The sequence below is a fragment of the Triticum urartu genome, chromosome 1A (genome assembly GCF_056163025.1).
Source record: "Triticum urartu cultivar PI428250 chromosome 1A, HENAU_Tu73, whole genome shotgun sequence".
Taxonomy (NCBI): domain Eukaryota; kingdom Viridiplantae; phylum Streptophyta; class Magnoliopsida; order Poales; family Poaceae; genus Triticum; species Triticum urartu.
Genome location: NC_141873.1, coordinates 66,021,502 through 66,047,019, shown reverse-complemented (window position 1 = coordinate 66,047,019; position 25,518 = coordinate 66,021,502). Strand labels below are relative to the sequence as shown.

The 25,518-nt window shown below is 44.9% G+C and overlaps 1 protein-coding gene and 1 pseudogene across 1 annotated transcript; both read right to left on the bottom strand.

The window, feature by feature from the left end:
* Positions 1-5,474: 5,474 nt before the first annotated feature.
* On the bottom strand, positions 5,475-7,893 carry LOC147990050 (endoglucanase 14-like; annotated as a pseudogene).
* A 246-nt stretch (positions 7,894-8,139) lies between these two features.
* On the bottom strand, positions 8,140-9,192 carry LOC147990049 (uncharacterized). The gene has a single exon (XM_087521774.1). The coding sequence runs from the start codon at positions 9,085-9,087 to the stop codon at positions 8,230-8,232; it is 858 nt and encodes a 285-aa protein (XP_087377900.1). The 5' UTR covers positions 9,088-9,192; the 3' UTR covers positions 8,140-8,229.
* Between the last annotated feature and the right edge of the window lie 16,326 nt (positions 9,193-25,518).

Here is a 25,518-nt window from a genome sequence, read left to right as displayed (position 1 = left end):
AAATTGAACTCAACACTTAACTTAATCATATACCAGTTCATAGTTAATACGAGTCAATCGATTTGAACCTTCAAATCCAAAATACAACCCTAAATAGTTTGACGTACACATAATTAAACTTCACTAATTATACATCGCCGCAACAGGAGGGAGGCTCCAAAGCCACCTAGTCATCATCCCAGGAGCCGGATGAGGCCTCCTACTACCTAGTCCACCTTATAAAAGGAGATGACACTATTGCCGTCCCAAAAGTTGCTACCACCCATAACTTTGGCCTTTGAGCATAGAGATGTTTTTCTTATTATCAGTCCCGACAGCATCCGTTATGCCACTTGCACGTGGGGGCTCAAGGTAGTATACGAATATTGATGACCTTGATATTAGAGCATCTCCAACGGATGATGTATAATAGGGCATCTAAAGAAAGTTTTAGGGCACTGGATTTTTTATGTGTATCAGATGATTTAAAAATAGGCCAGCAGACATTTTCTGTCATAACAGGTGATGTAAAATAGGGCACATAGTCATTGCATATTAGGACATTTCGAAATACCAAATGTTCTTACTTAAACACGAGTGCAAATTTAAACATAATAACACTATGAAAGTACTAGGATAAACTCGGTACTACGCACGCACTACTCATCACCATGATCCCCGTCGTCGACATGGTTCCAAAGCTCCATGAAGACTCAATCTTTCTATCCACCTCGAACTCTTCTTCTTTGTCATCGGACTCAAGCATGATCACAGAGCGGCTTGCCTCGTCCTCCTCCTTGATCAGCGAGAGGCCAGTCTCGTCCTCCTTGATCGCGTTCTAGCCTTGTGCGTCCTGCTCCTCAGCCTAGCAGTGTGGCACGGCATCCTCGGCTCAATGGCGGTGGTGGTGCGGTGTCCGACATCATGGTTATGATTCTGATAGTAAGAAGTAGGGTACGAACAAGGGCTGATCCTAGCTACCGCGCATGTGTAACACAAGGGATTTACAAGTTTCGGCCCCTCTCAGAGGAGGTAACAACCCTACGTCTCGAGCTCTGGGAGTTGTGTTTTCTCCTTGTATCTGGTGATTATATATCATGGATGTCAACCCTTGTCTTAATGCTACGAGTGGCGTATGTAGAGTGTGCCGCCCCTTGGGCTAGCTACGTTACAGAGGGATTTGATGATTGAGGTCATTATAGGCATTACTCTTAGTAACTGATGCATTGAATACTTACTGATAACTCATGAAGACATGCGCCTCTTGATGCTTTAGAGACCAAGCTGTCCATCTGTCTTCCTTTGTATGAATCCTCATGGGGCAGCCAAGTGGCTTGACGCGTCCGGGTGGATGAATGTCTTCCGAGTGGATGAATGTAATCCGAGTGGAATGGATCTTGATTGCCACCCGTATGGATTGCTATCCCGAGGATTTCGGTGTCTGGTGTTGTGGGCCCTACATTCGGTCTAGATGTACTCTTTATGACCCTACTTCTAGTGCTAAATGGCAACCCAAACATTAGCCACCGAATCGGTTGAGATTTTGTAGAATGAGTGTACTAAAAACTTGATTCAGCCCGAGTACTGCAGAGGCACTCAGCGCCTGTCGTCAAGCTTTAGTCAACCATGATTTGAACAAAACTCCAACGGATTCTGTATTTAGCGCTTCTCAACTGACCAGGGATAGTTTTTTTTAGGGAAGGCCATCATGGCTAGCTTTATTGATCACTAAACAAAGATACATCATCTATGAGTTTGTTAACTAGACAATCCGGAGGATCATCCAACCAGGAGCTAGAGAATTTATTACAAACTAAACTTAGCTAGCACATGCGCCACTTGATTTGCCGATCTACTACAATGCTTAAACTTGACCTTCCCAATTGTTGCACCAACATCAAAGCACTCCGCAAAAATAATTGCTGCCACATCCCACCATCTCTTTTGTCCATTACAAAGTTGATGACATCTCTCATGTCTGACTCAACCTCAACCCGGTGGAATCCCATATTATTAGCAAAAACTAGACCATCTCTCATGGCTAAAGCTTCAGTGGTAACTACGTCTGGCAATGGGAATAAACTTACATTGGGACGCCAAAAAAGTTCCTTTTCCATCTCTCAAAATAGCAACGGTTGCTCCAACGCCCTCATCGGTATAATATGACGCATCTACATTCAACTTCATGAACTTTGGCTCTGGCTTACAACACCGCGGTACAGAATTTGCTATCTTCTTGGCACAATATTTCTGGAAATTATTAGCAATAGCCAAGACTGACATGGACCATCTTGCTGGTGGGGGACATGGTTCATTGTGAGTAATTCTGTGGCGCGTCCACCATAGGTACCAACAGTCGACAGCAATAATTTTTTGAGGTCTAAATCAGGGATTAGTTGATAAGGTGATTCCGGCTGTAGCACAAAATGCTCAAAGATCACTGAACCGAAACTGTCCAGCGTGAGACCCACAGTATAATATCACTTATTCCCAACCTCCGGCATAGTTGGGGTGCGTGGGAACATTGGAAAAACATGCCTGATATCTTCACTATGCTGATGGCAAATGGGACAAGCTCCTATTGACCCAACGTGACGGTTAGCGAGGATACCTTTTAAAGGGATAATTCCGTGGAGTAGGCGCCAACAGAAAATTGAAACTTCATGTGGTATCACAAGTTTCCATAGCACACTCCATACCGCGGGCGAGTTTGAACTTCCTGGGGTCCTTGTAGTGTTTGCATGCCGTCTATAAGTATGTAACCACTGAATATGGTACACTGACCTGACTGTAAAAAGACCTTTCTTTTAGGGGTGCCAAGCTATGAAATCATCAAGCACATTGTGGTTCAAAGGAATTTGAAGGATCCTGCGAATGTCTACTAGATTAAAAATTGATTTGATCAACTCTTCATCCCATGTTCCCATGTTTGGATCAATTAGATCACTTACACTTGTCAATAGTGTATGACCATAGGGTGTAATGATCTTCCTATCTCGGCTAGAAGGGATCCAAGGATCACTCTAGATATTAACCTCCTCTCCTGATCCAATTCTCCAAATATGGCCTCTTTTAAATATTTCTAGTCCCTTCATAATGCTTTGCCACGTAAATGATGAGCCATTCTTCAAACTTGCTTGCAGAAGGCTACTATTTGGGAAATATTTTGCCTTCAATATCTTTGCACACAATGACTCGGCATTTATAATAATTCTCCAACACCGTTTCGCCAACATTGCCAAGTTAAAAGAATAAAGATATCTAAATCCCATTCCCCCCTCACTTTTTCGATAACAAAGTTTCCACCAGCATACAAATGCATCTTTTTGTGTTCATCATCATCTCCCCACCAGAATTGCGCAATAATATCAGTTATCTCCTTACATATGCCTTTAGGAATGCAAAACATAGACATAGCAAAAACAGGAATAGCTTGGGCCACAGCTTTAAGTAGAATCTCCTTACCCCCTTTAGACAATTGTTTTTCCATCCATCCTTGGATTTGCTATCTAATTCTGTCACAAAAGTGTCTCAAGCAATCACTCATGTCTGCCCCAACTAATGTAGGTAATCCCAAATATTTATCAGAAAGTGCCATAGTATCAATATTTAACTCTTGACAAATTTCAGATCTCGTGAGGACACTTGTATTAGGACTGAAGTAAATGCTTGATTTTGCCAAACTCACCATCTGACCCGAACTCTCGCAGTAGGTATCTAGAACTTGCTGTAAGGAAGTTGCATTTAAAACATATGCTTTCATGAGAATCAGAGAATCGTCAGCGAATAAAAGGTGTGATAATGATGGTGCCTTTCTACACACTCTAATCCCCTCTACGCCACCAGCTTCTTCTTCAAACTAGAAGACAATCCCTGTACGGTCCCCTTGCCTAATCCCCCTAGTAGGGGTAAATATACCAGTCTCATATGTGAAATGAATCTTACTTTATACCGCACTCATTCAACACCAGCCATTATTATCTCATTCCATTGTTCATGGAATCCAAGCTTCTGCATCATGTTTCTCAGAAATATCCATTCAACACGGTCATAAGCTTTATGCATATCTTGTTTAACCGCACACAAACCTGCTTGGCCAGATCTTTTATTTTTAATCTTATGCACGCATTCATAAGCAATAAGAATATATATTATCTGATATGAGTCTCCTCGGGACGAAAGCACTCTGGGCTGGGGAGATTATTTCAGGGAGAATGCTTTTTAATCTCAATGAAAGCATATTTATATTATTTTGTACAGGACATTGCATAAACTAATGGGTCTGAATTGTGTTACCAGTTCTGGAGTGTCAATCTTTGGGATCATAACAATGCATGTATCATTCCACTCCGCTGGTATTTGCCGAGAATTGATTGCTAAAAGGACTTCATTACTGATCTCATCTCCCAGCATGTGTCAATAATTTTTAAAGAACACCGCATGAAGGCCATCAGGACTTGACGCTTTTAAATCACCAATACTAAAAACTGCTTTACGTACATCCTCTGCCATGAATGGAGATAACAGGAAATCATTCATTTGCGATGTTAATTTTGTATTCACTTTTTCTAACAGAACCAGATCTGTTTTTTGGACTTCAGAAGTGAAAAGTTTAGTAAAATAATTTTGAATATGAGGAGACAAGGCAGTTGTACCTTCCAACTCATTCCCACCATCAACTTTCAGTTTTTTAATTAAATTCCTCTTCCTCCTAGTAGATGCATAAGCGTGAAAAAACTCTGTATTTAGGGCTTGTTGAGCTGTGCCCTGAGCAAAACCCTTGTACTTCTTCGTGTGAGACTTGGGTGTGTGTGTTCTGGACTAGTGCTTGTATGTGTGCTCTTGTCGGTTTGCTTTATATATAAAGCGGGGCGAAAGCCTTTTTCGGTAAAAAAACCCTCTGTAGCCCAGTCTCCTTTTTTTAACCAGTTGGTTTATGTGTTAGATGGCTGTCTTTTGGATGTAATAGCTTAAGATGTAATGCTTCCTGTCTAAAACTGTGGCCACTGTTAGATCGTAGCTTTATGTTTGTGTTGGAACTTGGTCCTCAAAATGCACTCGTTATGCTGGTTTCTTTAATGGAAATCGGAGGGGAAACCTCTTTCGCTCAAAAAAAACTTCAAGCAGCTGCTCAAAACTAAGCTGAGTGGAAACCCTCATGTCAAAGAGATCCGTGGGGCCGGTCTCATCATTGGCATCGAGCTTGACGTACCAGCTGGTCCTTTAGTGGATGCGTGCTTGGATGCTGGTGTCTTTTTGCTGACGTCCGGGAAAGGCAATGTGGTGAGGCTTATGCCTGCGCTCATCATGTGTCGGAGAAGGAGCTGGAGCATGCTGCAGAGGTGATAAGGGAATGTCTACCTGCTCTTGAAGCCTCTACCCCTTAGTGTAAACAAGAACTCTTGCCAATATGATGAGATCTACATGTTGAAGTTTCTTACAAAATTTGGAAGGGAATAAAATGTCAAGTTGGACTATGGTGATGTTGAAGTTCTTTTCAATGTCTGGAAGGAAACAATGCCTGTGTTGTTGTCGGTATAAGAAAATTACAAGGATGGCATTGACATTGCACATCTCTTGACTGAAAACAGGAACATCAGTTATGCAGAAGCCTAGCAAGAACTCCGACGATGGGCGCGACAGTGTAGGTCGATGGCTCGCCTTGCTGGTAATTTCCCCGAGAATCGTCGTAATGGTCGTTGTTGTCAGGCCCTCCGACGATGGCGCCGTCAATCACATTCAAGTTGGGCGCAGACCTGTGGAAGTACTCGGCTCCCTTGCCGCAGGAGATCTTCCCCGGGTATTTCCTAATGGATGGCAGCGACGCGCCGCGGTGGTGCGGCTGCAACGGGTACCTCTTTCCAACCCCAACCATGTAGCTCATCTTCATTTGGTTCTTGCCAAGGATGTAGTCCACCTGTGACCGTGCGAACGAGACGAGCTGCGCCGGTGGCAGCCTCACGCCGCCGCACTGCAGGGAAGCCCTCGCCGCCGCCAGGTGGTCGGCGTGCGTGATGAGGACGAACATCGCCGTCGTGACGTCCTGCAGGTTAGACCAGGGCTGCAGGTAGAGCATGCCGCCCGGGGTGAGCCGCCCGCTGCGGCCGTCACCGTGCTGAAGGACGTTGCAGAGGAAGCTCTCCACGTTGCTCCTCATCTCGGCGTGGCGGCCGTTGTTGGGCAGCTTCCCTTGGAGGATGAGCTGCAGTATGGCCGGCATAGTCATCAGTTACTGAAGCTAAAAATTGTTGTGGCTTCATCAGACCTACTAAGATCATCTGGTACATTTACCTTGGCGACCAGTGCCTGGGCTCCGACGAACTTGTCGTCCCAGCCCAACGACTGCCGCACCCCGCCGACGTTGTTGGCGCCGGCGATGTAGGCCTTGTACTCCTGGTGGCCGGTGGCGATGTAGAGCCAGACAGCTGCCCACAGCAGCTCGTCCTGTTCCAAACAAGTTTCGGTATTTGCTTTACAATACTGCTATTTTTTCTGTTCATTATTGTGACATTAATTAGTGATGTGCTTCCTACCTCGTCGCCGCTGCTACTGTAGAAACTTCTGGCCGATGGAATACTGTTCTGGTAGAGGCCACGGTGGTTCTTGGCGAACTGAAACAACTGCAGAAGCAAGTGATTGACGAAATTAGCTGATACAGTTTTTGTCTGTCCGTGTGCACAAATACAAGTCCACCTTCAGTTTCCTAGCAATAATTAATTCATTTGACATTCATTTTTAGCTACTATATGACTACGGCTTTATGAAATGGTTTGCTGAATAAATTCCCTCACATTATTTTCAAATTGATTGTAGCCACAGAAACCGTCCAATTTGTGCTGTGCATGTATATAACTGCGCGATGAAAATGGCAGGTTAATATGTGCGCCGCTCTATTTTCTTATCTAGTACTCGTACTATTACACCAATGGTTTTTTCACCATCCATTGTGTAATCTGTGTACTGTGCATGCAATGCAATATGCATACGTGTGCCAAAACTCAAAACATGCAGCAGTCTTTCTGAATATAATAAGCAAGTAAAAATATGCACCTGTTTCGCGTGCTTCAGAAGCGTCAACGCATACCGAGGGTCGCCGTGCGGTCCCGTGAACGCGACGGAGGCAGCGCTGGCCGCTCGGCAGCGACGTCGGAGCCTGGGTGGGTGGCGTTCACCATGTGGGTCCTCCGGGGTGTGTCCATGTCCTCCGGCCGCTCCCAGCACGCATGGTCCAGCTCCCCCGCCGCGGCTAGCCGGTCACGATGCTCCACCACGCTCCACGAGAGCATCGTCACCGTGAACGCCATGGGGAACCCGAACTTTGACGTTGTCCCCGGAGTCATAGTAGCCGCCGGTGAGATCCACCTACACATCGATGGATCAAGCATGTCAGCATCATGCACGAACCAAATACATACTAAATTAGCGATGAGAAATATGAAACGGAGGGAGTAGTAATACAGATGCATGCATCGCCGACGTGCTTACCCCGTGGTCGGCGCCGTCCTTGAGGGCCGAGTCGCCGCGCCATTGGACCCGCTAAGTTGGCGGCAGCCTACCGGAGCGCTGCGCCTCGAAGTAGAGCAGCGACTTGGTGAGTGCGGTGGCGTAGTCCGGCTGGGCGGCTTGGCACGCCGTGGTTGCCAAAAACCATACCACGGCGGCAACGAGCAGCACCCTAGCCCTTGCTGTTGGGTCTAACCCTAGCTAGCTCTCTAGGGACGGAGGTAGAAGAAGAAGTGAGCACACAAAGATTTTGTGGCGACGAACGCCTCGCTGCCAAACAACGATTTTTTCCAGCTCGAACTGTTACAACTGACTCGATATACAGCCGTATTTGTAACTAACCGGAACGTAGCGCCCACGCACGCCGCGGTCACCCCATGTACGCTTACTGGCGATCCGGTCATCCAACATGAGCTGCCCACTCCTCCGCTTGACCTGGATGCCATCACGCGCCCGCCGTTGTTACACAACGGAGCTAGCTACAAACCTGGCTTGACTCTAATCTATCCTTGAACGTGGCCAAACCAACGTCCGGACTCGATCTAGACCTTGACGCAAACACAAGCACGTACTCGTGCACCTACACGCCCCATGCATGCGCGCGCACGCACACACAATACACACGTACACCTTGCCACGGCCGCGACACGGCAACGGACCGGCGACTGGCTCGATCATCGCGCACATACGCACATGATCACCACCCATACCGTGGCTTATTCCAACACTCTCCTCCTAAGCCACGAACTACAGGAGGGCTGGCCCCTCGGCGTCGATGTCGGCGAGGAGAGCCTGCTCGTTCTTCTCCTTCTTCGGCTTCGTGCACTCCCTCGAGAAGTGGCCGCGCACGCCGCAATTGTAGCACCGGCCGCGGCGTCTTCCTCCTCCCGACGCCACGCTCCTGCCGTCGTCGTCGTCCCATGTGCCGCCCAGCTGCCGCTCCCGCGCCCGCCACTGCGCTGCCGTGAACATCAGCTCGCCGCCTGCCCGCTCGCCGCCCGCCTGCCCACGCCGACGCAGCCACTCTTCGAACGCCTTCAGGCGTCCCAGCGCGTCCTCGAACAGCAGCGTCGAGAGGTCGCAAAACTGTTCCATCCCGGCGACCGCCGCGTACAAGCGATCCGGGACGCAGTCCAGCAGCTTCTTCACCATCGCCGTGTCGTCAAGAGTCGATCCCAGCCCGGCGTAGCGCGCCGCCATGCCACTGATCTTGCCCGCGAAGGCGTCCAGCGACTCACCGCCGTCCATCCGCAAGAGCTCGAACTCGCTGCGCAACGTGCCCAGCCATGCCGCCCTGACGCGATCGGCCCCGACGAACCGGGCCTTGAGGCTGCTCCACACCTCCGCCGCGGTCTTCTTCGACGATACCTGCAGCAGCAGGTCCTCGGCGAGTGCACCGAGCAGGTAGGCGCGCGTGGGCTTGTCCTTCTTAGCGATGACGGCCGCCGCCGCGTCCTCCGGCACGACCACCGCCTCCCACAGCCCGGCCGCGTCCAGGTTGGCCTCTACCTTGATTGCCCACGTGGTGTAATTGTCACCAGTGAGCATGGGAACGGGCGTCGGTAGCGAGCTCCCCGACCCGCCGGCGTACGGCACGATCGACATCGCCGGCGATCACCTCCTGCAACGAGGCTCTGAATACCAAATGTTGGGTCTAACCCTAGCTAGCTCTCTAGGGACGGAGGTAGAAGAAGAAGTGAGCACACAGAGATTTTGTGACGCGTCGCTGCCAAACAACGATTTTTTCCAGATCGAACTGTTACAACTGACTCGATATACAGCCGTATTTGTAGCTAACCGGAACGTAGCGCCCACGCACGCCGCGGTCACCCCACATACGCTTCCTGGCGATCCGGTCATCCAACGTGAGCTGCCCACTCCTCCGCTTGACCTAGATGCCATCACGCGCCCACCGTTGTTACACAACGGAGCTAGCTACAAACCTGGCTTGACTCTAATCTATCCTCGAACGTGGTCAAACCAACGTCCGGACTCGATCTAGACCTTGACGCAAACACAAGCACGTACTCGTGCACCTACACGCCCCATGCATGCGCGCGCACGCACACACGATACACACGTACGCCCATACGTACACCTTGCCACGGCCGCGACACGGCAACGGACCGGCGACTGGCTCGATCATCGCGCACATACGCACATGATCACCACCCATACCGTGGCTTATTCCAACACTTGCCACCATCTTCGTCGTCCCTCGGCGTTCACTAGCTAGTTTCTCTACAACAAAAACTACCGGCTAGTTTCTTGTTAGGTCCTATCGTTGTATTGTACCACTGCCTTATGTGTGCAGTAGAGTGATGAGCGAGTATGCTCCTCCCGTCGACGGGACGAGTGTATTTATAGGCGCAAGTAAGGAGGTGGGGTGAGAGGAACAAGGTTTCAATCCACTATTGATTGGTGAAACAAATCCATCAGAAATGCACGCATTGATATCCTAGAATAATTACGCGCCATGCATGAACGAGTATTAATTTGTTTTGACGATGTGAGGAGATTTTGCGACCTTCAGAAACCGGGTGCCAAATGTAAACCTTATCCTCCTCGTATCTGAACTTATTTGGCGGAATTAACTTCATTGGAGAAGGTCGATATTTCCTACAGCCAGTTCATATATTTTTTGGATACGCCGCAGATCATGCATTTATCGGTGCATATGAATCTATTTTGGGAATAAAAGGACTATATTGATTACTATGAGATTTTTATACTATCTTTGGAGATCGAAGAGTTAACATACAAGATGGATAATGAATACCCCGCAAAAAAAGATGGATAATGAAAAGCGTCTCACTGCACTGCGCCTGAGTGACTTGATCTTCTCGAGTGAGAGAACAGATGGATATGTGGGAATCACGGGCTGAGCTCTTTAGCTTCTTGCACAAAATGAGATGGGTTTTTACGACTCCAATAGCCAATCGATTAGCAGTAGTTTCTGGGCCTCATAGAAGTGGTTTGCTTCAATTGGCAACTTTTCTGTTAGTTTTAGAAAACAAGATATCAATCCATGAGATAACACCCTTAGCTTCCATCAAACAAGCAACACTGCAATACAATTTAAAAGCCTATTTAGAACATGCGCAATGTGAGGGCCGTCTAAGAAAAAAATAATTACTCTTTATAATAGATCAGACCCTTTCCGCAAAAAAGAAGCCTATTTAGAACATCAGCAATGTGAGGGCCGTCTAAGAAGAAAATATTTACATTCTTATCTTTTTTTGAGAGAATGACATTTTTGCCATTAGTCGGTCCTCACTCTTCTCGTTTGCTCTTTTATCACGATTTCGTCATTTCAAAGCCGTTTGACCATCACATCTATCCTTTTCAAATGGCATATCACATAATTGAACTTAACACTGTATTGGACACCAACTCATAGTTCCAATGGCATACCACAAAATTGAACTCAACACTTAACTTAATCATATACCAGTTCATAGTTAATACGAGTCAATCGATTTGAACCTTCAAATCCAAAATACAACCCTAAATAGTTTGACGTACACATAATTAAACTTCACTAATTATACATCGCCGTAACAGGAGGGAGGCTCCAAAGCCACCAAGTTGTCATCCCGGGAGCCGGATGAGGCATCCTACCACCTAGTCCACCTTATAAAAGGAGATGACACTATTGCCGTCCCAAAAGTTGCTACCACCCAAAACTTTGGCCTTTGAGCGTAGAGATGTTTTTCTTATTATCAGTCCCGACAGTATCCGTTATGCCACTTGCACGTGGGGGCTCAAGGTAGTATAAGAATATTGATGACCTCGATATTAGAGCATCTCCAACGGATGATGTATAATAGGGAATCCAAAGAAAGTTTTAGGGCACTGGATTTTTTATGTGTATCAGATGATTTAAAAATAGGCCAGCAAACATTTTCTGCCATAGCAGATGATGAAAATAGGGCACATGGTCATTGCATATTAGGACATTACGAAATACCAAATGTTCTTACTTAAACACGAGTGCAAACTTAAACATAATAACACTATGAAAGTACTACGATAAACTCGGTACTACGCACGCACTACTCATCACCATGATCCCCGTCGTCGACATGGTTCCAAAGCTCCATGAAGACTCAATCTCTCTATCCACCTCGAACTCTTCTTCTTTGTCATCGGACTCAAGCATGATCACTGAGGGGCTTGCCTCGTCCTCCTCCTTGATCAGCGAGAGGCCAGTCTCGTCCTCCTTCTTGATCGCGTTCTAGCCTTGCGCGTCCTGCTCCTCAGCCTAGCAGTGTGGCACGGCATCCTCGGCTCAATGGAGGTGGTGGTGCGGTGTCCGATATCATGGTTATGATTCTGATAGTAAGAAGTAGGGTACGAACAAGGGCTGATCCTAGCTACCGTGCATGTGTAACACAAGGGTTTTACGAGTTCGGGCCCCTCTCGGAGGAGGTAACAACCCTACGTCTAAACAATAAATGAACCAAATAGTTATAAAAGATAATATATACCACATCCGAATCATAGTCAGGACGAGGGCCGATGGGGGCGGATACCAAAACCGTCGCACTATATAAGCACAAGCAATAATAAAATTAAGAAAATTAGACAAGTATCTATCTAAAGTAAGAATATTTTTATTTCAGAAGAAGATAAGAGGCTCACCATAGTGGTGCAGGCGACGAGATCGGCGCAGGCGATCGACGGCGGTGAAGACGGGGACGGGACGTGACTGACCGCTAAACCTAGACAAATCTCGGGGAAAATGGAGCTTGGAGGTCGAGCTTCGAGAGGAGAAAGCTTAACTAGCGTGGCTTGGGCATTTCATCGAACACCTCGTGTGCATAGGAGGTGAGCTAGAGCACCCAAATGCCCTCTCCTCGCCGGCCAGAAAAAACTGAGCACTATGGAGTGCTCTGTTGCAGCGACGGGGTATATATAGGCAACTCATTTGTCCCCGTTCATGGCTGGAACCGGGACTAAAGCCCAGCCTTCTGTCCTGGTTCGAGCCAAGAACCGAGACCAATGTTTGTGGGCCAGGAGCGAGGCTCATTGTTCCCGGTTCGTGCCTGGAACCGGGACAAATGGGTCCATACGAACCGGGACCAATGCCCAAGAGGCCCTAGCCGCCCCCCTGGGCTCACGAACCGGGACGAATGCATCCATTGGTCCCGGTTCGTGGAAGAACCGGGACTAATGGGCTGGCCAGGCCCGCACAAAAGCCCCTTTTTCTACTAGTGCCACCGTAGACGCCTCGTAGTTGATGGGAACGTCTCCTTCCTCTGAACACGCATTGCCGGAAATCGTGAAATAATTCCAGGATAAATGCACGCAGCAGGACTTGAACCCTGGTGGGCTAGGCCACAGGTTGGTTCGCCCAATAGCCAATAGATTAGTAGTAGTTGTTGGGCCTCATAGAAGGGGTTTGCTACAATTGGCAACTTTTCTTTTAGTTTGAGAAAACAAGATATAAATCCATGAGATTACACCTTAACCTTCCATCAAACAAGCAACACTGCAATACAATTAAAAAGCCTATTTTAGAACATGAGCAATATGAGAGCCGTCTAACAAGGAAAAAATGTTACATTCTTACATTTTGTTTTTTGGTGTTGAGAATGACATTCTTGTCATTAGTTCGTGCTCACCCTACTCTTTTGCCCTTAGTTTTCGTGCGTGCACTTATGCTTTTGCTCTTTTGTCACGATTTCATCCTATGAAAGTCGTTTGACCGTTAATGAGACGTTGTATTGACCGATTTGCCCCTACGAGCCCCCTCACTGATGCATGGGACCTAGACCTAGCTCGATCACATTGGCCACTGCCATGTGGGACCCAACACATCTATCCTTTTCAAATTGCATAGCACAAAATTGAACACAACATGGTATTAAACAACAATTAAACAACAACTCATAGTTCAAATGAAATACCACAAAATTTAACTCAACACTTAACATAATTACATTCCATAGTTAATATGAGTCAAATCCAAAATACACCCTAAATAGTTTGAAGTACACACAATTAAACTTCACTAATTAAACATCGCCAAAACAGGAGGGAGGCTGCCAAGCTACCTAGTTGTCATCCTGGGAGTCGGTTGAGGCTACCGACCGCCTGGTCCACCTTAAAAAAGGACATGACGCCATCGCCCTCTCAACAATTGCCACCACCCAAAACTTTGCCCTCTGAGCATATAGATGTTTTTTCTTATCAGTGCTAACAGTCTTGGGTTCGCTACTTGCACGTGGGGGCTCAAGGTAGTATAAGAATATTGATGATCCTGGTATTAAAGCATCTCCAACAGATGATGTATACTAGGGCGCCTGATTTGTTTTGCGTAGGAAATGTTTTGAAATAGTGTATCAGATATTTTCTGCCATAGCTGATGATGTAAAATAGGGCACATGGTCATTGCATATTACGGCATTTCAAAATACCAAATGTTCAAATTTAAACATGAGGTCAAACTGAAACACAATAACACTACGAGAGTACTATGATAGACTCAGTACTACACTCAATTAATCGGTTGTTAGGTAGATTAGTCGCTGCCAGCCCATTAACTTCTGGGCAAAAAAAGCCCAAAATGTTGGCTCGTAACCCCTCCCATCCAACTCTCACTCCTCAATAGCCAGTGTTCGACCAAACAGTAGCATATTTTGGTATATTATTACATAGGTGAGAGCATGAGACTACGGTATAATACATAAAAATCAGATATATATTGGTAGGTTCTATTTTATCTACATATTCGTGTTCGACCGATTAATCTAGTTAATAGGCCAATTCACCGATAACCACTACTCCCAAGCCGACCAAGCAGCTACCGGTTACCGATTTCCAGAACAATCTACGTCCAGCCACCTTTCGAATGGACGGCGTGAGGGCTGGAAGGCCCTGTGGACTTGCCCAATGCCCCCAAAGGTGTTGAGTTTTGCATGGCGCCTAGCAAACAACTCCCTTGCAACTTGGTGTAACAAAAAGAGACGGAGGCTGGAGTCAATTCTCTTGTGCCCGATCTGTGGTTCCGATTATGAAGACTCCTTCTATACGTTCTGTACGTGCACAAATGCAAGAAATTTATGGTGTGCCATGGTTGTTGTATAGGCTCTACCTGAAGCATCGAGTATCAAACCAACTGGGTCAAATTGGTTCATCCAATTTATCTGGGAAATTGATGAGGATACAAGGGCGCGACTGTTGATGTTATTTTTGAGAATCTGGCACGTAAGAATCGTTCACTCCAAACCCACCCCTAGTGGATGTCTCAGTCAAGTTTTTGTCAAACTATCAATCATCTTTGCAATCCATAGCAATTCATTCAGATGATGACCTTCTAAAATGAAGGGCTCTCGTTCAGTTTTGCTACCCCCTTACATCACACACATGAAATATTGCCCCCACTATTTTAGTCCCATGGACTTCCCCAGCGATTGGACGTGTCAAACTCAATACAGATGGTTCCATTTTGGACGGTGTTGGCGGTATGATACATCTCCAATGTATCTATAATTTATGGAGAATTCATGCCACATTTACCTAAACTCTACATGGTTTTGGTGCACTTTTATATGATTTCGATAGACTAACCTATTGACCTAGTGCCCAGTGCTAGTTCATGTTTTTTGGCTTTTTTCGCAGAAAATCCATACCAAACGAAGTCCAAATGCCACGAAAATTTACAATGATTTTTTATGGAACATAAGAGACCCCTGAAGCTTCGAGCAAGGATTAGAAGATCCACGAGGGAGTCACGAGCTCACCCCATGTGCCCTGGGGTTAGGGCATGTCCTCTAAGCTCGTGGGTCCCATGTAACTCCGATTGGTGGGAAACCAACGCTGGAAATTCTTATAAATTGGGAAACCCCCAGAAAGAAACCTAGAACTTCCATGCCACCGTCACAAGCCTTTGTTCCGAAGAGATCTCAAATGGAGGCCTTTTCCGACACCTTGCCAGAGAGGGAAATCATCACTAGAGGCCATCTTCCTCATCCCGACGGTCTCCATGACGAGGAGGGAGTAGTTCACCCTCGGGGCTATGGGTATGTACCAGTAGCGATGTGTTTGATCTCTCTCTCTCTCTCTCTCTTGTCTTCTTGGTCCGACATGATCTTGATGTACCATGGGCTTTGTTAATATAGATGAATCATATGGTGTTCTTCCCTCTCTATCTTGTTGTGATGAATTGAGTCTTTCCCTTTGAGTTTTCATTATTATCTGACTGAATCTTTTGGATTTAAGAACACTTGATGTATGTCTTGCATCTGGATACCCGTGGTGACAATGGGGTATTCTATTGAGTCGCTTGATATACGTTTTGGTAATCAACCTGTGGATTCCGGTGGTGACATTGGTAATCTAGGCACATAGGTTGATACACATTTTCATCCGGCTTTCTCCGATAGAAACTTTGGGGTACTATTTGAAGTCCTTTGTGCTGGATTGAATATTATGAATCTGAATTTTTTTATGCATATCGAATAATTGACTCACGGACACTTGTGGTGACATTGGAGTATTTAGGTGACATTAGAGCTGATTGATGCGTACCATATGGTGTTATTTTAGTACGAACTATAGGGTTGTTTGTGTCACTTATATGGATGACTCAATAGATTGATCGGAAAGGATAATTTTGAGGTGGTTTACTACCTTCAACAATTTCATCATATGTTCTCTGCAATTGATTAGAACTTTGGAGTGATTCTTTGTCGCACGTTTAGGGATTGTTATATCATTCAATTATGTTAGCAAAGTTGGGAGGTTGCACTAGTGAAAGTATGAATCATATGTCTCCAATGTATCTATAATTTTTGATTGTTCCATGCTATTATATTACCAATCTTGGATGTTTTATATGCATTTATATGCTATTTTATATGATTTTTTGGACTAACGTATTAACCTAGAGCCAAGTGCCAGTTTCTGTTTTTCATTGTTTTTGAGTTCTACAGAAAATGAATATCAAACGGAGTCCAAATGACCTGAAAATTTACAGTGATTTTTTATGGACCAGAAGAAGCCCCCGAAGCAAAAGAGTTGGGCCAGAAGAGCCACGAGGCCTCCACAAGGGTGGAGGGCGTGCCCAACCCCCTAGGGCACGCCCTCCGACCTTGTGGTTGACTCGTGGACCCCCCTGACTTGTTCTCGACGCCAAAAATTCCTATAAATATAGAAACCCCCAGAAATAAACCTAGATTGGGGGTTTGATACGTCTCCAACGTATCTATAATTTTTGATTGTTCCATGCTATTATATTATCAACCTTGGATGTTTTATATGCATTTATATGCTATTTTATATGATTTTGGGGACTAACCTATTTACCCGGAGCCCAGTGCCAGTTTCTTTTTTTACCTAGTTTTAGAATATCGCAGAAAAGGAAAACCAAACGGAGTGCAATTGACCTGAAACTTCACGGAACTTATTTTTGGATCAGAAGAAGCCCAGAAGACTTGGAGTGCACGTCAGGGGATCTACAAGGAAGCCACAAGGCAGGGGGGCGCGCCCACCCCCCCTGGATGCGCCCTCCACCCTCGTGGGCCCCTCGTGGCCCCCCCCCTGACGTACTTCTTCCGCCTATATATCTCCATATACCCTAAAAACATCGGGGAGCACAATAGATCTAGAGTTTCGCCGCCAGAAGCCTCCGTAGCCACCGAAAGCCAATCTAGACCCGTTCCGGCAACCTACCGGAGGGGCAATCCCTCTCCGGTGGCCATCTTCATCATCCCGCTGCTCTCCATGACGAGGAGGGAGTAGTTCTCCCTCGGGGCTGAGGGTATGTACCAGTAGCTATGTGTTTGATCTCTCTCTCTCTCTGTCTCTCTCGTGTTCTTGAGGTGATACGATCTTGATGTATCGCGAGCTTTGCTATTATAGTTGGATCCTATGATGTTTTCTCCCCCTCTACTCTCTTGTAATGGATTGAGTTTTCCCTTTGAAGTTATCTTATCGGATGGAGTCTTTAAAGATTTGAGAACACTTGATGTATGTCTTGTCGAGCGTATCTGTGGTGACAATGTGATACCACGTGATTCACTTGATGTATGTTTTGGTGATCAACTTGCGGGTTCCACCCATGAACCTATGCATAGGGGTTGGCACACGTTTTTGTCGTGATTCTCCGGTAGGAACTTTGGGGCACTCTTTGAGGTTCTATGTGTTGGTTGAATACATGAATCTGAGATTGTGTGATGCATATCGTATAATCATACCCACGGATACTCGAGGTGACATTGGAGTATCTAGGTGACATTAGGGTTTTGGTTGATTTGTGTCTTAAGGTGTTATTCCAGTACGAACTCTAGGGTTGTTTGTGACACTTATAGGAATAGCCCAACGGATTGATTGGAAAGAATAACTTTGAGGTGGTTTCGTACCCTACCATAATCTCTTCGTTTGTTCTCTGCTATTAGTGACTTTGGAGTGACTCTTTGTTGCATGTTGAGGGATAGTTATGCGATCCTATTATGTTATTATTGTTGAGAGAACTTGCAGTAGTGAAAGTATGAACCCTAGGCTTGTTTCCTAGCATTGCAATACCGTTTACGCTCACTTTTATCATTAGTTACCTTGCTGTTTTTATATTTTCAGATTACAAAAACCATTATCTACTATCCATATACCACTTGTATCACCATCTCTTCCCCGAACTAGTGCACCAATACAATTTACCATTGTATTGGGTGTGTTGGGGACACAAGAGACTCTTTGTTATTTGGTTGCAGGGTTGCTTGAGAGAGACCACCTTCATCCTACGCCTCCTACGGATTGATAAACCTTAGGTCATCCACTTGAGGGAAATTTTCTACTGTCCTACAAAACTCTGCACTTGGAGGCCCAACAACGTCTACAAGAAGAAGGTTGTGTAGTAGACATCAAGCTCTTTTCTGGCGCCGTTGCCGGGGAGGTGAGTGCTTGAAGGTATATCTTTAGATCTTGCAATCAAGTCTTTTAGTTTCTTGTTTTATCACTAGTTTAGTTTATAAAAGAAAACTATAAAAAAAGGAATTGAGTTTACCTCATACGCTTCATATTTTTAATATCTTTCGTGAGTATGATGGAAAGGAAAATTGTGCCAAAGTGTTAGAAGAAGAATGCTATAAAATGTTTGGCACTAAATATTTGAATGATGAGCATGATTGCAATGTTGTTAGTATGAATTCTTTGAATATCCATGATGCTAATGATATGCAAAGCCACAAGCTTGGGGAAGCTATGTTTGATGAAGGTGATATTTTTTGCCCCCCAAGTTTTGATGAGCAAATTTATTATGATGAAAGAATGCCTCCTATTTATGATGATTATATTGATGAAAGTGGATTTGGAGAGGTCATGACTTTATTTAGTAATGATTCCACTATTCTGGAAGAGGTTCCAATTGATTATGAGAACAAAGTTGCTATCTATGATGATTATTGTGATGACTTGTATGCTATAAAGAATAATGATAACCATGAAACTTGTCATCATGATTTTAGTTTTCAATTGGATTATGCCTCACATGATAATTATTTTGTTGAGTTTGCCCCCACTATTATTCATGAGAAGAATTTTGTTTGTGTGGAGAGTAATAAAATTTCTATGCTTGTAGATCATGAAAAGAATGCTTTAGGTGCTGGTTATATTGTTGAATTCATTCATTATGCTACTGAAAATTATTATGAGGGAGGAATATATGCTTGTAGGAATTGCAATAATATCAAGTTTCCTCTCTATGTGCTTAAAGTTTTAGAGTTATGCTTGTTTTGCCCTCATATGCTAGTTGATTATTGTGCCCATAAGTTGTTTGCTCACAAAATTCCTATGCATAGGAAGTGGGTTAGACGTAAATGTGCTATTCATATTCTTCTTGATGCTCTCTTTAAGTTTCAATTCTTATCTTTTATGTGAGCATCATTGGAATCATCATGCCTAGCTAGGGGCGTTAAACGATAGCGCTTATTGGGAGGCAACCCAATTTTATTTTAGTTCCTTTCTTTTTGTTCCTATTTAGTAATTAATAATTCATCTAGACTCTGTTTAGATGTGTTTTTATGTTTTAATTAGTGTTTGTGCCAAGTAGAACCGTTGGGAAGACTTGGGGAAAGTCTTTGCGATCATGCTGTAAAAACAGAAACTTTAGCGCTCACGAGAATTGCTGTCATTTTTTATTGGAGAGTGATATTTAGTTAATTCTTTTTAAGATGATTAATAGATAAATTCCTCACGTCTGGAAATTTATTTCAGAATTTTATGAGTTCCAGAAGTATAAGTTTGATCCAGATTACTACAGACTGTTCTGTTTTTGACAGATTCTGTTTTCTATGTGTTGTTTGCTTATTTTGATGAATCTATGAGTAGTATCGGAGGGTATGAACCATAGAGAAGTTGGAATATAGTATATATAACACCAATATAAATAAAGAATGAGTTCATTACAGTACCTTGAAGTGGTGTTTTGTGTTCTTTCGCTAACGGAGCTTACGTGTTTTCTGTTAAGTTTTGTGTTGTGAAGTTTTCAAGTTTTGGGTAAAGATTCGATAGACTATGGAATAAGGAGTGGCAAGAGCCTAAGCTTGGGGATGCCCAAGGCACCCCAAGGTAATATTCCAGGACAACCAAGAGCCTAAGCTTGGGGATGCCCCGGAAGGCATCCCCTCTTTCGTCTTCGTTCATCGGTAACTTTACTTGGAGCTATATTTTTATTCGCCACATGATATGTGTTTTTCTTGGAGCGTCATTTATTTTATTTAGTTTTGCTTTCTTTTTGAACAAAATACCAAGATCTGAAATTCTTAAATGTTAGAGAGTCTTCACATAGTTGCATAATTATTCGACTACTCATTGAGCTTCACTTATATCTTTAGGAGTAGTTTGTCATTGCTCTAGTGCTTCACTTATATCCTTTTAGAGCACGGTGGTGGTTTTATTTTATAGAAATAGATGAACTCTCATGCTTCACTTATATCATTTTGAGAGTCTTTAGAACAGAATGGTAGTTTTCTTTGGTTATGAAACTAGTCCTAATATGATGGCCATCCAAGAGGGATATAATTAAAACTTTCATATAAAGTGCATTGAATACTATGAGAAGTTTAATACTTGATGATTGTTTTGAGATATGAAGATGGTGATATTAGAGTCATGCTATTTGAGTAGTTGTGAATTTGAGGAATATTTGTGTTGAAGTTTGTGATTCCCGTAGCATGCACGTATGGTGAACCGTTATGTGATGAAGTCAGAGCATGATTTATTTATTGATTGTCTTCCTGATGAGTGGCGGTCGGGGACGAGCGATAGTATTTTCCTACCAATCTATCCCCCTAGGAGCATGCGCGTAATACTTTGTTTCGATAACTAATAGATTTTTGCAATAAGTATGTGAGTTCTTTATGACTAATGTTGAGTCCATGGATTATACGCACTCTCACCTTTCCACCATTGCTAGCCTCTCTAGTACCGCGCAACTTTCGCCGGTACCACAAACCCACCATATATCTTCCTCAAAACAGCCACCATACCTACCTATTATGGCATTTCCATAGCCATTCCGGGATATATTGCCATGCAACTTTCCACCGTTCCATTTATTATGACACGCTTCATCATTGTCATATTGCTATGCATGATCACGTAGTTGACATTATATTTGTGGCAAGGCCACCATTCATAATTCTTTCATACATGTCACTCATGCATCATTGCACATCCCGGTACACCGTCAGAGGCATTCATATAGAGTCATATCTTGTTCTAAGTATCGAGTTGTAATTCTTGAGTTGTAAGTAAATAAAAGTGTGATGATCATCATTATTAGAGCATTGTCCCAGTGAGGAAAGGATGATGGAGACTATGATTCCCCCACAAATCGGGATGAGACTCCGGACGAAAATAAATAAATAAATAAATAAAAGAGGCCAAAGAAGCCCAAATAAAAAAAGATAAAAGAGGCCATAAAAAAGAGAAGGCCCAAATAAAAAAATAAAAAATAAAAAAATGAGAGAAAAAGAGAGAAGGGGCAATGCTACTATCCTTTTACCACACTTGTGCTTCAAAGTAGCACCATGATCTTCATGATAGAGTCTCCTATGTTGTCACTTTCATATACTAGTGGGAATCTTTCATTATAGAACTTGGCTTGTATATTCCAATGATGGGCTTCCTCAAAATGCCCTAGGTCTTCGTGAGCAAGCAAGTTGGATGCACACCCACTAGTTTCTTTTGTTGAGCTTTCATACACTTATAGGTCTAGTGCATCCGTTGCATGGCAATCCCTACTCACTCACATTGATATCTATTGATGGGCATCTCCATAGCCCGTTGATACGCCTAGTTGATGTGAGACTATCTTCTCCTTTTTGTATTCTCCACAACCACCATTCTATTCCACCTATAGTGCTATGTTCATGGCTCACGCTCATGTATTGCGTGAAGATTGAAAAAGTTTGAGAACACCAAAAGTATGAAACAATTGCTTGGCTTGTCATCGGGTTTGCGCATGATTTGAATACGTTGTGTGGTGAAGATGGAGCATAGCCAGACTATATGATTTTGTAGGGATAACTTTCTTTGGCCATGTTATTTTGAAGAGACATAATTGCTTGGTTAGTATGCTTGAAGTATTATTATTTTTATCTCAATATTAAACTTTTGTCTTGAATCTTATGGATCTGAATATTCTTGCCACAATAAAGAGAATTACATGGATAAATATATTAGGTAGCATTCCACATCAAAAATTCTGTTTTTATCATTTACCTACTCGAGGACGAGCAGGAATTAAGCATGGGGATGCTGATACGTCTCCAACGTATCTATAATTTTGATTGTTCCATGCTATTATATTATCAACCTTGGAAGTTTATATGCTATTTTATATGATTTTTGAGACTAACCTATTAACCCAGAGCCCAGTGCCAGTTTTTGTTTTTACCTTGTTTTAGAATATCGCAGAAAAGGAAAACCAAGCAGAGTCCAATTGACCTGAAACTTCAGGAACTTATTTTTGGATCAGAAGAAGCCCAGAAGACTTGGAGTGCACGTCAGGGGATCTACGAGGAAGCCACGAGGCAGGGGGCGCACCCACCCCCCTGGGCGCGCCCTCCACTCTCGTGGGCCCCTCGTGCCCCCCCTAACGTACTTCTTCTGCCTATATATCTCCATATAACCTAAAAACATCAGGGAACACAATAGATCGGGAGTTCCGCCGCTAGAAGCCTCCGTAGCCACCGAAAGCCAATCTAGACCCGTTCTGGCACCCTGCCGGAGGGGGCAATCCCTCTCCGGTGGCCATCTTCATCATCCTGGTGCTCTCCATGACGAGGAGGGAGTAGTTCTCCCTCGGGGCTGAGGGTATGTACTAGTAGCTATGTGTTTGATCTCTCTCTCTCTCTCTCGTGTTCTTGAGGTGATACGATCTTGATGTATCGCGAGCTTTGCTATTATAGTTGGATCCTATGATGTTTTCTCCCCCTCTACTCTCTTGTAATGGATTGAGTTTTCCCTTTGAAGTTATCTTATCGATGGAGTCTTTAAAGATTTGAGAAAATTTGATGTATGTCTTGCCGTGCCTATCTGAGGTGACAATGGGATACCACGTGATTCACTTGATGTATGTTTTGGTGATCAACTTGCGGGTTCCGCCCATGAACCTATGCATAAGGGTTGGCACACGTTTTCGTCGTGATTCTCTGGTAGGAACTTTGGGGCACTCTTTGAGGTTCTATGTGTTGGTTGAATAGATAAATCTGAGATGGTGTGATCCATATCGTATAATCATACCCACGGATACTTGAGGTGACATTGGAGTATCTAGGTGACATTAGGGTTTTGGTTGATTTGTGTCTTAACGTGTTATTCTAGTACGAACTCTAGGGCTGTTTGTGACACTTATAGGAATAGCCCAACGGATTGATTGGAAAGAATAACTTTGAGGTGGTTTCGTACCCTACCATAATCTCTTCGTTTGTTCTCCGCTATTAGTGACTTTGGAGTGACTCTTTGTTGCATGTTGAGGGATAGTTATGTGATCCAATTATGTTATTATTGTTGAGAGAACTTGCACTAGTGAAAGTATGAAGCCTAGGCCTTGTTTCCTAGCATTGCAATACCGTTTACGCTCACTTTTATCATTAGTTACCTTGCTGTTTTTATATTTTCAGATTACAAAAACCATTATCTACTATCCATATACCACTTGTATCACCATCTCTTCACCGAACTAGTGCACCTATACAATTTACCATTGTATTGGGTGTGTTGGGGACACAAGAGACTCTTTGTTATTTGGTTGCAGGGTTGCTTGAGAGAGACCATCTTCATCCTAGCCTCCTACGGATTGATAAACCTTAGGTCATCCACTTGAGGGAAATTTGCTACTGTCCTACAAACCTCTGCACTTGGAGGCCCAACAACGTCTACAAGAAGAAGGTTGTGTAGTAGACATCAGGGTCCTGCCGCCGAAAGCCTCTGTTGCCACCAAAAACCAATCGGGACCCTGTTCCAGCACCCTGCCAGAGGGGAAAAGCATCACCGTTAGCCGTCTTCATCATCCCGGTGCTCTCCATGACGAGGAGGGAGTAGTTCACTGTGACGCCCCAAGGCCAGAGCTTCAGATGCCTTCCAGAGTTTCCGGGTTTTTGTCGTGTGAGTTGTTGGTTTGTTGCATTCATCTTTGCATCATGTGCATTGAATCATGTCATAAATCTTTTGCATCTCAACTAAATAATTTGTGTGGATCTTCAATCCATTTAAATCGGGGGAAGGATGACTTCTCTTTATAATATATCCTCCCGATATTAGTGGAGCTATTATAAAATAATCCATTCTTATGGAATCACCTAAAACACACTTGCAAATTTCCCCATGCCTTTGTTATCTCGCTGCTTGACCTCAAACCTTGCCATTTATTCTTTCATCATTTTCCGGAGCTCTACCAAAATTCTAAACATTTTTGGAAACTCCTAGAACGTAGTCCTAGTTCAAACCCATTTGAATTAAATTCAAATGAGTTTGAATTTACATCTTCCAATCTTGGCCTTCTCTATTTTCTCGGAACAAGCGTATTTTTGTGAGTTCGGGAAAATTATCCCCTTGTCCAAAATCTTTTCCTAAACCTCTCTTTCTTTTCCTCTCTTTTTTGGTCTTTTCTGCTAAAGTAATATGAGAGAGAGATAGAGTGGGGGGGGGGGTGGAAGTCAGCCCAGCTGGGCCTCCCAGCCATCTGCGCCTAGGCCCATTTGGCCCAAGGCCATCCCGCAGCCCACTGCTCTAACCCTAACCGATCGCTACCTCTTTCTCTCGATACCCACTCACTTCCCTCGTTCTCCTCCCTCGCGCCGCCACTCACGCATCGCCAAGGAGAGGGAGAGTGCTGCCTCGCTCGATCCCTCTCCCTCTCATCCTCCCGATCTCCTCTCTTCGAGCATCGGCCGCATCCAGCACCCTCCTCCCCTCACGTTCCTGCCTTGCCCCGCAATGAACGTCGCAAGACCTCGCCGCTGCCTCCCTGCCTCCGTCCATGGCGCCCGCGTCGGTGAACCGACTTGCCCTGCCGTGCTGGCGACCCGACCTGCCCTGCCGTGCTCTACTCCTTCCCCCGCGTCCCCGTCTCGCCGGAGCGCTCCACCACCATCGCCGCCTCCTTGCTCGGGAGAGCAAAGGCTCAATTCCGAGCAGCACGAGCGCTCCGCTTTCTCCACCGAAGCTTTTCTGCTGCTGCGCCATCGCGTCCAAGTCCAGCAAGCCGCCGCCGCGTCTTCTAGCCTCCTCCCGCGTCCTGCATCGAGCCGCCCGGGCCGGGCATCGCCAGATGCCATCCCTGCTGCCGGGGAACCTCGGTTCCACCCGTTCCCCGTCTCCGGCGCCGCGCAAGCCCCCCCATGCCTCGCTAGCTGCTGCTGCGCCGCCACGTTCCTGTTCGACCCTCTGCATCCACCTCCAGGAGCTCTCCCTGCGACCTCCTCTTCGTCACCGCCTCGTGCCGTCCCTACCGACTTCGACCAGGGAGCCCCGCCGCTCGCCGAACGTGACATCCGCCTCCTGTTCGTGCTGCATCGTCTCGTTCAC